General features: G+C 38.9%; 1 protein-coding gene across 11 annotated transcripts in view; it reads right to left on the reverse strand.

Annotated features, from left to right (window-relative positions):
- Positions 1-13,306, reverse strand: part of LOC102695197 (A-type potassium channel modulatory protein KCNIP2) — a 251,957-nt gene that overhangs the window by 13,423 nt on the left and 225,228 nt on the right. For 5 of the 11 annotated variants that reach the window (XM_006630879.3, XM_015347824.2, XM_015347826.2 and 2 more), the window contains exons 2-3: positions 1,630-1,754; positions 167-236 (exon numbers count right to left, since the gene is read on the reverse strand). In XM_006630879.3, the coding sequence (XP_006630942.1) occupies positions 167-236; positions 1,630-1,754 (195 nt within the window). Of the gene's footprint in view, positions 1-166; positions 237-1,629; positions 1,755-1,881; positions 2,564-3,545; positions 3,645-8,988; positions 9,354-13,306 lie in introns of those variants that run through there. The other 6 variants (XM_015347821.2, XM_015347820.2, XM_015347819.2 and 3 more) reach the window with 4 other exon arrangements.

Consider the following 13,306-nt stretch of genomic DNA (forward strand, 5'->3'; position numbering starts at 1 on the left):
ACATACTGTAGCAGGACACCCTTGTCACACAGGGCTTTTTGTGTCCACTAACCACATGTGCAAATGAACTTTTATATCATAAGTTGGATTTTTTTTGTTTGTTGCCATCTTAGAATTTCATCAGCTAATCCATGGGACATAGAAGGAGAGGGAGACACACACTCACCTCCCTGGGGGAAGAACTGGGAATAGATCAGTTTGAAGGTGTCCTCATTGACCACTCCACTGGGACACTCCTGCAGGAGACAGTACTGTCAGCTCATGATCAGACAATACACACTGCACCCGCAACCATTTCTAAATTTACTTCACGAGTTTAAAAACGTATTCCATTACTGCATAATTTATTTATGCAAACATCTTATATGAATTACAACCTATCATCTTTAATGGATAGGTTTAATCCATGCTGAAAAGAGAAGAAAGAAAACACCTGAAGAAGGCTCCATGGCCGAAACATTGTGTTTTCTTTCTTCTCTTTTCAGCATGGAATAAACCTATTACTTGTTCCTTTACAGCCTATGCATGCTGACGCAGCTACCCACCTGAACATCTTTAATATATGATATTTAAGTTATTAACAAGGATTTTACATCAACTAAAAACACAAAACATAAATCTTTAAACATTGGATGTAAACTTAATTTGGGTTGGTAATGGTAATATCATGTATAGTACAGTATATTATCGGTAAGTATTTCTCAATGAAGTTTTACATATTTAAACCCATTGTGATGTGTGTCATTTTTTCTTCCCATTTTAAACAAACTAAATATATGGTACTTTAAAGTAGTTGAAAAACATTTTTATCACATATCAATTTACTTATTTTCCAATGAAGTGGTCTGTTTTCTTCTCTTCAGCACTACAGGATTAACAGGTGACTTTAGCATTCACATTAACATTAAATTCTTACATTAATAAAAAAGTGGGATAATTTCTATTAAATAACCAAACTGCATCATATTACAGTATGTGGATTGTCAATTAATCCCTGTAACTAAAGCACTTTGAAATGCATTATGGATACTGCAAAATGAAATCACATACCTTTTCCGTTTGTCTCAATTACCAATATGGTGGCTTAAGATCATTGGAGCAATTCTATTACACTATGTGAGATGAATCACTAATACTATAGTATTATTATGTAGTATCACAATACTACATAATATTATTTAGGATAATATTTGAGGAAGCACAATGAATATGATATACTGTATGTAGTTTGTTCTCCCAAAGCCAGATACTTTGAACCTCCAATATTAAGTTATTCATTTTACTAACAACTTCTAAAACAGAGCATTAGCAAAGCTGTAGCAATCAATATATGTATTAATTTTGCCAACCAAATATTAAGTCAAGACATTTGCAACAACAAGTTTGAAAACTAATCATGAAGCTTGGCTTAGAGACCAATTCAAATATTCACAAACAAATTTGAATGATTATCACCCCAAATTAATATCAAATATCATCCAAAAATAAATTAATTCACAAAATAAACCCACCAGTCTGGTTTGATTAATCAACTTTTTAAAACATACTGTACATATCAAATAAAATCACACTGTGAACAAAACAACAGATCAGAGTCACAGCAGTTTGTCGGGAAAGTAAGAGCCTCACGTTTTTGAAGCCTCTGTAGAGGACCTGCAACTCTTTCTTGGTGAATTTCGTCTGCTCCTGGAGCTTGTCCAAGCCTTCTGGCCGGTGGCACACAGTGGAGAGCTCAAAGTCGTCCTCTATGCTGTCTGTGAAAGAGATAAGTACGCGTTACCACAGATCTCTGTTGAGAAATGCAGCCTGCTAGTGTTAATGGTTATCACACTCTGCTCTACATTACTCTTTCACAAAACTCTTACAAGGTTATAAACTTACCAGCTGTACTACATTGCCCAAACAAGTTCCCCATCTTGAGTCTTGCTGCTACTCATATCCTCCTTTCTACATTACAATGCACAATTCATTCTCCTCACAAAAAAGAAAAAGTGTATTTCTCACAGACCCCTAACAGTGATCTACCATAGCAGAAGCCCAGTGAAATGTAGTGAAGCACGGTTCAATTATGCTGATACTGTAGCTTTTGTGCATGAAGACTATAAGGTTTACACATGCTTTTGGTAAACAAAAACAAAGCAAACCAGTTCACCAGTCTCTCAGCTTTGGTGAAACTCTTCTAGTCTCATTAGCAACACTCTTCTCCAGTCTCTCAGCTTTGGTGAAACTCTTCACTAGTCACAATAGCAACACTTTTCTCTCTTCTCCAGTTTTTCAGCTAACATAACTCTGGTCCACTGGAATTACACACGTTGTACATGATTGTTTCCAATCAAAGATATGTTTATCTTCATTTCCACATCAGTACTACCTGTACTTAAGGGTTAAACACACCTGCAGAATGTGGTTATAAAAACCTATACAGAATATACAAAAGTAGGAATGTGAAAATCAATTATTTTTTCTTTTCTTGTCTACTTTGGTTTTAATCAAAGGCTGCTCTATGAAGAACTGACATGTGTGAAGGCAGACCTCTACTGCCAGCTCTCAGTAAGCCTCACTGATTACAGGTTTGGAAATGAAAGCATTAGCAACAATGACAAACCGGACACCTCTCTCCATCAGCAACACCTAGAAACTGAAACATTGTGCCAATTCCAAGGTCAAAACAAGAGTTGTGAACATAACACCATGTTCACTTATGACACATTCATCAACACATGACCAAAAGCATTTTAAGATGTTCTATGATAAATGCTTATCACATTCTGACAGTCATACTGCATTATGTGTCCCTTATTGGTACAGTATTAAAAATATTTTGTCCATTTCTCCATGGTGCACTGAACCCTGGATCTAATAATTATCATATTTGAAAAAAATATAGTGCACATAATAAAACAAGACTCTATATTCCCGTTTAAGAAACTTTTCCTTTCAATAGGAACTTAGTGTCAGTTTCTGTTAATGAAGCCACTCAAACAGTATTTTTTTACTATGATTCTATATTGAGCTGAATGAAATAATGCACAGGATGCTACCAAAATGCAGAAAAGGAAACCATACAAAAGCAACTGTGTTTTTTTGAGGTGATTCAAAATATTTGTCACTGATAGTACACTGATAGCATGCTATTGTCTTCCACACTGCAATATAAGCAGTCAATAAGGCACACATCCCAGCTCGCACCAGATGATTTATTTTTTTGTTCAAAACTCACTTGTCAAGATTAGTGAGACTTTACACTTTTTAATTGCTCACTGCACGAACCCTGCGTCTACAGAATCATCATGTTGTACTTCCTTAAGTGCAAAACCTTCAGCTGTGAGGTGCATTTAAAAGCGGACACTCACTGAGGTAAACTTTTTGTGTGCATGAGTATTTCTTCTTGTAAGTGACAGAAAGGTCAATTAAATCCACTTAGTATTTCCTGGGCAGACTCTAGGAGGAGCAGAACCCAGCAGGCTATAGATTCCTTACTCAGGCCCTGCCTAGCCTAGGTGCAAGGTCGGTGGGTGGAAGTAAAAGGAAATGAAGACACTTGCATTCACTGACTGAGGGAGTGGAGCTGGGCCGACAGCAGGGCAGCAGTCTGAGGAATCTCTGTTTTATGGTTTTTTTGCTTTGGCTGGATGGAGCGTTACCTGCAAATCACCAACCACAGTGGAGAGAGAGGTTAAAAAGAGAGAGGAGTGCATGGGCTCTCTCACCAATGCACACAGGGACATGATAACACAGTGACGCACACTCACAGCACACTGCCACACTCACATACAGTAAACATGCTTGGGCGCGCAGATATACATGCCCTAAAATGCACTCTCAGACAGATTCGCTGCTGTGTTATCCAGCTTACACATCCTTTTATACCCAGTGCAATCCACTTACAGTATGTGAACTTTAGACGTCCAATTCCTACCTTAAAAATGTAAATATCATAGCCTATATTGAAAATCCCTTTTCCAATGCAAACCTATTGTATGACAAGAGAAGTTTTAAAAAGTACATCGATTCCACTGAAAATGCAATAAGAGTAGTGATCAGTTTAAGTCAATGTTACTACAGTAATCAGAAAATGAGTTCTAAGACAGGGTTTAAAGACAATGTAAATCTGAAAAAAATCTTTAGAAAACAGAACTGTAGTCAGAAGAAATAGATAATACTTTATTAATCCCGTGGGGAAATTGATGAATTGATTAAATGTTTTATCTTTGTGAATGTTCTTGCTAAAAGATAATAGGGTTATTTTGCTGAAACTTGGAGAGACAAGTACAGATTCACATACAGGTATAGTGCATGATTTGCATGCATACACTTAAACCTGTATAAAACAGGACTATAATTATTGTTTTTAAGATCAAGATACCTTAGTAGAGGCACATTGAATCACTCCTTCAAATACATTATTGTGGTGAATGAACAGTGTCTGCTAGCCGTACATTTTAACCATAATTTTATTTTGTGAGTCTAGTGTTACAGTAATACTTAACTCATTTTAGAGGTACAATCCACTTGGTTAAGGCCAAATCAGTGGGTGCAGAGTTTACAGTAAGGGTGTACAGTAAACATATTTTGGTAAGGATGAGTGATTTTTCAGGGGATGTAGGGTAGGAGCTTTAGCAAATTCCACCAACTATTGTTGTGTGGCAATAAAGAATGATCTAATAAAGAATGATCTTCAGAATTGCATTATGTGCAAATTGACACACTTTTTGTGGTGCATTATGTGGCGAAAGCAGCAAAACAATAAATGTAACTAATTTTGAAATTAAATGGATTTGAGCTCTGAAATGATTTTTTTTAACCTGATTCAACCAGTGTGAAAGGAAATCTTGAAAGGCTTGGAAAAACTGGAACGCTTTCTGCAACGAATAACGATCACCCATGTCGCAGAAGCTGACTCCCTGGTATCCTTTAAGGACTGGGTGGATAACAGTCCGGAATCAATTTGGTTCTAAACAATCTAAACAGCAAGATGGATGCTATTGCCTCCCCTCTTTTGTCTTGAAGTTTCTCCCATATTTATTTCAGCAATTACGATCTGTCCTCTGATCTGTGGTAAGAGTTCCAATTAAATTTGAGATTTTTGCTATTGCATTTAACACAGCTAGGTTTACAGGTATTGAAATGCATACTATGACAGAAGACCTCATAGCTATAGACTGTACTTTGGTATGTTTTCTATTTGTAGCCAACCAAATGCTAAGATATACAGTATAATGAAGAGTGAAGAATTACATTAAGCAATGTTAGGTTACAATTATGCAATGTACTAATCAGACCTCATTTCTAATATGAGTACAGCTGTGGTCAGTACATTAGAAAGAAATCTTTGATGCCCTGGAAAAAGCTTAAAAACAGAAGGACTTGCTCGGGCATAATGTGGGTTATGTGAAGTTGAGTCCCTAGACCTATCCTGAAGCAGCTTGGTGTGATCTCATTTATTGCCTCTCTTATGCCCTTAAATTCCAGTATCTCAGTTCTAACATGGCCCTGGAGAGGTCTGGTGCTACAGGACGTGTGATATAGTGCCTGCTATGTCAGTGTCACTCACTGGGAGAGACCTGATGAACAGCTGTAACTGCCAGCACGCGAGGCTGCTCACCTCACATGCTCAGCTGTAGAAGACCCTCTCGACCTTCTCGGCTTTACAAGCCCATTCGTTTCCAGCTGTCTCAGAATAACTACAAAAGGACCAATTGTACGGCCTGAGGATTGTCCTTGACTTCTCTGTAATGAATACAGCCATATAGTCGCATATTTTCAAGGCAATTCTTGTGACACCAAATTAGGAATGTGAATCGTTGGCTCGTGCTTGAACTCTCTGCGATTGCCCTTGTACTATACCTAACAGAGCTGCTCTGTCCAGCCCTGTTCTGCATTTCCTTCACGGTTGCTCAGTAATGACAACAGCTGTAGCTCATTAGAGAGAGACAGGGAGGTCTGATTTATTAAGATCTTGATGAGCATTAGGATGTAACTAATGTAAAAGAGTCACAAAGCTCACTGTTACATATTATGGAAGTGTTCATGTTTGCCACAGTACTTCCGCATCAATGGTACAAATAATAAGCTTCTACAATGCAAAAGACCATGCTGCCATACAGTATATTACTCTGTTTGTGTCTGTTTCATTTGCTGTTTAGTGCTGTGTTTGTTGCAATTCTCCTCCTCATGGAATAACACTATTAAAATTGCATAAAAATCAATCCCTTAAAAAGGGTTGGCATGATGGTGCAGTGGTTAGCACTGCTACTTTCTAGGTTTTTGGTCTAAGGTTCAATCCCAGCCTAGGACTCCTTCTGTACACAGTTGATATATTTTCTGTATGTCTGTTTTATTTAAGCCTCTCTGCTTTCCTTCTACCACCCAAAGACACTTTATTTAGGTTAGGTGATGTCTACAAATTGTGTGTGTGTGTAGGCCTGTAAACTGGCATTTCATAGATGATATAGAGTACAGTAGTCTCACCTTATACTCTCAGCATGTGGGATAGGTCAGGGTTGCCACAGCTTTTGCCATAAATAAGCACCTTTCTCATAGTGGATAGATGGAAAGCTTAAAACAGTCTAACAGTGAATTTTAAACTCACTTCTTTCTGACTGGCAGGTTATTAAACACTGCATTTCAAATCTCTTCTGAAGATTGTGAATACCTATTTCTCCTGCAGCTCATACAAATAACACATCTCTAAAAGTTAGTGTTGGTGTTTGGGATACATTATATACAGTATATTAGTAAGGTAAGGATAAAAAATCCAGAGGCATGGCAAATATTAGCGATAGGGTTAAGGTTAGACAAGGGCTTGTGTGTAACAGTTAGTGGATGTTTAAGGACTCAGCAATAATCCCAAAGAGCTTTAAGGTGAACATTTTGAGAATGTGTTTGCTGATGAAACCTGCTGTCTACATAAAATACAATTAGGCTTTGTTAATGAGCATGTGCCCAGTCATTAAACCTTCTCTCGGGAATTTTCACATTAAAACCTGACACTTAGGTCAACAAGCCAAGAGGTAGCCATCACTAAACACAAAGAACACATTCACACACAGGATCAAGAACACCACCACACCACATGCAGTCAACCATGAACCAATGAAAAAAGCCAGCTTTCCAAAAGTGGAGCAATTTTGCTGACCTGGCTTTACATATTGTTCATCACTTTTTCAAGTTGAAGAGTGGTTCAGCTGACACTATCGGATTAACATCAATGGCAGACATTGGGGTGAAAAAATAAAAATCTCTTTCTTAAACTGCAGTTCAGGTACAATGCCCAAGTATGATGGGTAGAGTAAATACTGGAGTTCCACTTGCTGTACATATAGATCTTTGCTAATAATTGTTTTCATATGTGAAAATCTGCAAAACATCTGAAAGAAGACAAAATTTGAAAATGTACCAAAATGGGAACTACTGCAGACTTCTAAATACTGTAACTGCAGTTTTATTATAAACTGTAATCTATAGGCAGAAGATATATACTGTACTGTACATTAATTCAAAAATCTCTTGGAGCCTTAGAAACCGGACATGAATCACCAGGAAAATGAGAGCTGTAAATGAACAGGGTGACTGATTTGTGAATCAGTGATGTTTGGGGGGAATATTTACAAGATAATGCCACCCTATTAGTTGGCATGCATTCGGCTGTCCGGTATGTGACACTTTGTGTTCTATGTGGTGATGAAGCATCATTAAACAGATGCCTGATAAATGTAGAGACAAACATAGGGATAAATCATGAAAGACATCCGTCAATCATAGTGAAATACACTCCATTCTCAAAGCTAAGAGCTGTGCAGTAGGAACAATTGATAGGTCACAATAATTAAATGTCTGAGAACACATTCTGGTTCTATTTGACAAGCAGCTGTTTGTCTGAAAGAACAACAATAATTCTATGGCATCTTATAGACATCTTAAACTTCACCAGCTGCATACTATAAAAAGCCATTGTGAGTAAAATCACAGAAAATTACATTGCTCTTCAACAGTCTCAGTTTGTTCCTGTTTTTTGTTTTACTATTTGCTTCTCAAATCTTGTTTTTGAGTTTTCCGAATATTTCATTTGGTCTAAAACAGAGTTCATATTTCTTCTAACTCCTCTAAAATATGGTCTCTCCCTTATTTTAACTAGTTTACTAGTTAAATTATAAGAACTCTTTCCTGCTACACTAATGCTGACACCTGAAAACTGACATACAAAAGTATGTTTTGCTACAGTATATATTAGCTTAGTAATACTTTCAAAGCAATATGACTTGTACTCAGTGATGTAGATCATTTTTTAAAATTTTTTGGTACTTCTTTGAATTTTGATATGCATTTTGCCCTCCTTACTCTTTCAGTGAAAAATACACACAATCAACAGCAAACTTATCTGAAGCCACACCTCTGTTCAACTCCTCTCCAATACCTACTCCTGCCAAGCAAGAAGCTAAACTACAGTATCAGCTCCACGACATTGCAAATTTCATGGTTTTGCTGCAGCTAAATTAATTGGTTAATGCAAAAGAGCAGTTACCAGGAAGCTCGCGGTTCAAGTCCTAGCCCTGTTTCTGACTTCAGTGTGTCTCACCTCACATGGCTTATTTAACATCCGAACTGAGTTCTGAGCTGCATGGGAGAAACAATCTCCAAATCCTGTTGTACTGTACGACACTGTGCAGCAGCTGTTGCATATATTAAACCCAAACCTTTGCAAGTCTCTTTCACAAAAGCTGCTAATTCACTAAAGATGATTTGTGCTACCACTGTATGTACATTCTCCTCAAACCATATTGAACGAAATCTTCTTTTTTTTTATTTTCACAAAGAATTACGCATTATAGTTTTCAAAATTTCAATAAAAGCAAGTAGTCTATTTCCTTGTAGGTCATTGGCTAACAAGGTTAATTGATTGTTAGCACTACAGATACCTACAGGGTGCTCAAAGCACAGACTAAAGCTGTGAGTGCTACTACAGAATAAGCCATCTAGGAAACTTACTCCTCCCCCTCTTCCTCCCTGGGATCAGCACCTTCATGGTTTTGAAGAGCACTCCGGCAGTCTGTGGAATGAAGGCCATGTCTGAAGAAAAAAGGGATCAGAGCTCCTGGCAACTCTTCACTTCTCTTCCTCCAGCTTTTACCTCTCCGCCTCTGTCCCTGCTCATTTTTGCCTCATCGCCCCCCTCCCACACACCCACGTCACTTGGTGCCTGACAGGCCACGTGTCGTTGGTCACCGGGCTGTGGATTTATATCCTCATCACCACAGTGGAGCCGCGTCCAGCAGGTTCAGGCTGCGAGTCGTCACTGATTTACAAGGAGATGGCACGGGGACAGTCACCAGCCACAATCAAACACTCCCTCTGCTAATGGAACATGTCAAATTGCGGTAGACCTCCATTAACTGGTCCGCTGTTAGCCTAGTGAGGAAATGAGAGCTGGCTCATTTGATCACATACAATGAGATGCAAGCTCATACACATATACTGTATGTCCACACATATCCATGCCGATTATGCAATTACTCTCAATTACAGCTACCTGGTTCACAAAATCACCCCTATATTAACAAGTGACACCCAGTCAACTCTCTGTATTACATGCAGAAAAATGAGGAATGCTCTGATTTGTACCATTTAACAAAATATAAAGCAGAAGGTATTTACTGTACATATTAAGACTCAGATAAAAGCCATGTGTTGCTGTGCAAAAGTGTCTGCTTCTTGATGAGGCAGAAATGTCATCAATCAATCAATGATAATCTTGCTTCACAGGAATGGATGTTGTGTAATGAACTGTGATTGGAAAGGTCCTGTCAGGTGCCTGTGTTTTATTCTCCTTTGTTATAAGACGTGACGGGCTGAGAGGCTGGAATATAAACGGAGGAGTGTGGTGCGTGTCGAATTCTGTCCCAGTCATGTTGTTTTTTGTCTGCATAGAAGGCACTACTGCTGCCAGTGTCTGAGACATACTGTACTGCACCTTGATGAGACAATGTCAGCACACAAGTCAGTCCTCAAAATAAGTTAGGCAAGCAATAGTCTGTACTTTGATGACAGGCATCTGAAGAAAATGAGGTTGAAACAGTAGGTGGCAGGGAACTCTGTGCTGTAGGAAATGCAGCCTTTCAAACGAGACATGAAACTATGGACCTAGATATTTTTATTCATTAAATTCCCTATAGCATGATTTAAAATGTCTATTTTCTCTGCCTAATGTGTATATTTAAAATGGCTTTTGGGCACTGCCCCAGAGGGTGCTGCACTTCAATGGTGGATGAGATGACTTTCCTGTTAGTTAGTTAGAAAGAGTTTTGGGATGAAAATCACTACATGAACACTACAGTAGATGTTGTTATTTTAGGTAATGACTCAATGTACTCGGGATGGCGCCACGGTTAGTTGCAATGCTGCCTCATTCAATTCCAGACCCGAGGTGCTGTCTGGGTGGAGTTTGTATGTTTTCCCCATGTTTGCTTGTGTTTCCTCTGGGTGTTGTGTTTTTCTCCCACAGTCCAAAAACATACGAGAAGGCTAATTGACTTCTGGGAAAATTGGTCCTAGTGTGAATGTGTACAGTGCCTTGCGAAAGTATTCGGCCCCCTTGAACTTTTCAACCTTTTGCCACATTTCAGGCTTCAAACATAAAGATATAATTTTTTTTATTTTATGTGAAGAATCACCAACAAGTGGGACACAATTGTGAAGTGGAACGAAATCTATTGGATTTTTGAAACTTTTTTAACTAATAAAAAAATGAAAAGTGGGGCGTGCAAAATTATTCGGCCCCCTTGCGTTAATACTTTGTAGAGCCACCTTTTGCTGCGATTACAGCTGCAAGTCGCTTGGGGTATGTCTCTATCAGTTTTGCACATCGAGAGACTGAAATTCTTGCCCATTCTTCCTTGCAAAACAGCTCGAGCTCAGTGAGGTTGGATGGAGAGCGTTTGTGAACAGCAGTTTTCAGCTCTTTCCACAGATTCTCGATTGGATTCAGGTCTGGACTTTGACTTGGCCATTCAAACACCTGGATACGTTTATTTGTGAACCATTCCTTTGTAGATTTTGCTGTATGTTTGGGATCATTGTCTTGTTGGAAGATAAATCTCCGTCCCAGTTTCAGGTCTTTTGCAGACTCCAACAGGTTTTCATCCAGAATGGTCCTGTATTTGGCTGCATCCATCTTCCCCTCAATTTTAACCATCTTCCCTGTCCCTGCTGAAGAAAAGCAGGCCCAAACCATGATGCTGCCACCACCATGTTTGACAGTGGGGATGGTGTGTTGAGGGTGATGAGCTGTGTTGCTTTTACGCCAAACATATCGTTTTGCATTGTGGCCAAAAAGTTCGATTTTGGTTTCATCTGACCAGAGCACCTTCTTCCACATGTTTGGGGTGTCTCCCAGGTGGCTTGTGGCAAACTTTAGACGAGACTTTTTATGGATATCTTTGAGAAATGGCTTTCTTCTTGCCACTCTTCCATAAAGGCCAGATTTGTGCAGTGTAAGACTGATTGTTGTCCTATGGACAGACTCTCCCACCTCAGCTGTAGTTCTCTGCAGTTCATCCAGAGTGATCATGGGCCTCTTGGCTGCATCTCTGATCAGTCTTCTCCTTCTCTGAGCTGAAAGTTTAGAGGGACGGCCAGGTCTTGGTAGATTTGCAGTGGTCTGATACTCCTTCCATTTCAAGATGATCGCTTGCACAGTGCTCCTTGGGATGTTTGAAGCTTGGGAAATCTTTTTGTATCCAAATCCGGCTTTAAACTTCTCCACAACAGTATTACGGACCTGCCTGGTGTGTTCCTTGGTCTTCATGATGCTCTCTGCGCTTTCAACAGAACCTTGAGACTATCACAGAGCAGGTGCATTTATACAGAGACTTGATTACACACAGGTGGATTCTATTTATCACCATCAGTCATTTAGGACAACATTGGATCATTCAGAGATCCTCGCTGAACTTCTGGAGTGAGTTTGCTGCACTGAAAGTAAAGGGGCCGAATAATTTTGCACGCCCCACTTTTCATTTTTTGATTAGTTAAAAAAGTTTCAAAAATCCAATAGATTTTGTTCCACTTCACAATTGTGTCCCACTTGTTGGTGATTCTTCACATAAAATAAAAAATGTATATCTTTATGTTTGAAGCTTGAAATGTGGCAAAAGGTTGAAAAGTTCAAGGGGGCCGAATACTTTCGCAAGGCACTGTACATGTGTGCCTACCCTATGATGGACTGCTGTCCTGTCCAGGGCTTACCCTGCCTTACACCCATTATTGCTGGGAGAGTTTCTGGCTTCCCTGCGACCCTGAATTAGATAAAGTGGTTGGGAAATGAACTGACGGACTTTAAGTAGTTTTGAGACTCCCCTAATACTGCAACAGAATCAAATTAACCTGGGCTGTCTGTTCTCCCTGCACCTGCTGCGTCAGTGTTCACCAGACTCCTGGCTGGCACAGTGGCATTCAGAGCTCCAAAATCCCACAGCAGCTGGCATGAGCCATTTCTGTCTCCATTGGCTTCGCTGGCAGCAAGCTGCCAAATTTCACCATGACACTCAACAGGTGGCTGGCTAACAGACAGTGGCTCAGCAGGTGCTGATTGATCACCTGTCCTAGATTGTTGCCTTGCTTTCCTGTCACAGATTCACATTGAGGTTAGATCAGTTAGGGCAAATGCAATTCAAAACATACTTTTAAAATAGCATTTCCACAGGGGAAAACTATGATTTTAAGCCTGATCTTTCATCAGTTGCTAAGATATGCAATTATGTTTTTCCTTAACTTAGTATTGGCTGTCCTGTTTATCCATCTTCTCCAAAGCAACTTAAAACTGTTATCCACGTATACAAATGTCTGTTTTACTGAAGTGATTTCAGTGACATATAATGATCAAGAGTACAAAAGAATAATATTTTCTGTGATGTACAGTAAAACAAACAATTTTCTAGTTACAAGTCTTGAGTTCTTAAGTCCTACCTTACACTGAGGTTGCATCAGAACTAAATCAGCTCACATGGTGCTCTAAGTTCATGTTTAGCTTATATTTAGCAAAGATTCTGTTTCTTTGAGACTCTGGTTTCTTTTATTTTCTGTTACTAATTTTGGGAGAGCCAATTTTGGGTGTAGCTTGGGCAGACTAAGAAGCATTGATTTGGTATGAAAGTGTTTTTAATGAAGCCGTGCCAAAAATGTCTAATATTGTGATGAACCCAAAATAAAAATAAAAATAAAAAAAAAAGTTCAATTTAAACAAAACATTCAAAGCAACAAGAGCATTCAGTTCAACTAAAATATTCTGATTGCAGAAGTACTGTATTCA

The sequence above is a fragment of the Lepisosteus oculatus genome, chromosome 4 (assembly GCF_040954835.1).
Source record: "Lepisosteus oculatus isolate fLepOcu1 chromosome 4, fLepOcu1.hap2, whole genome shotgun sequence".
NCBI classification, from domain to species: domain Eukaryota; kingdom Metazoa; phylum Chordata; class Actinopteri; order Semionotiformes; family Lepisosteidae; genus Lepisosteus; species Lepisosteus oculatus.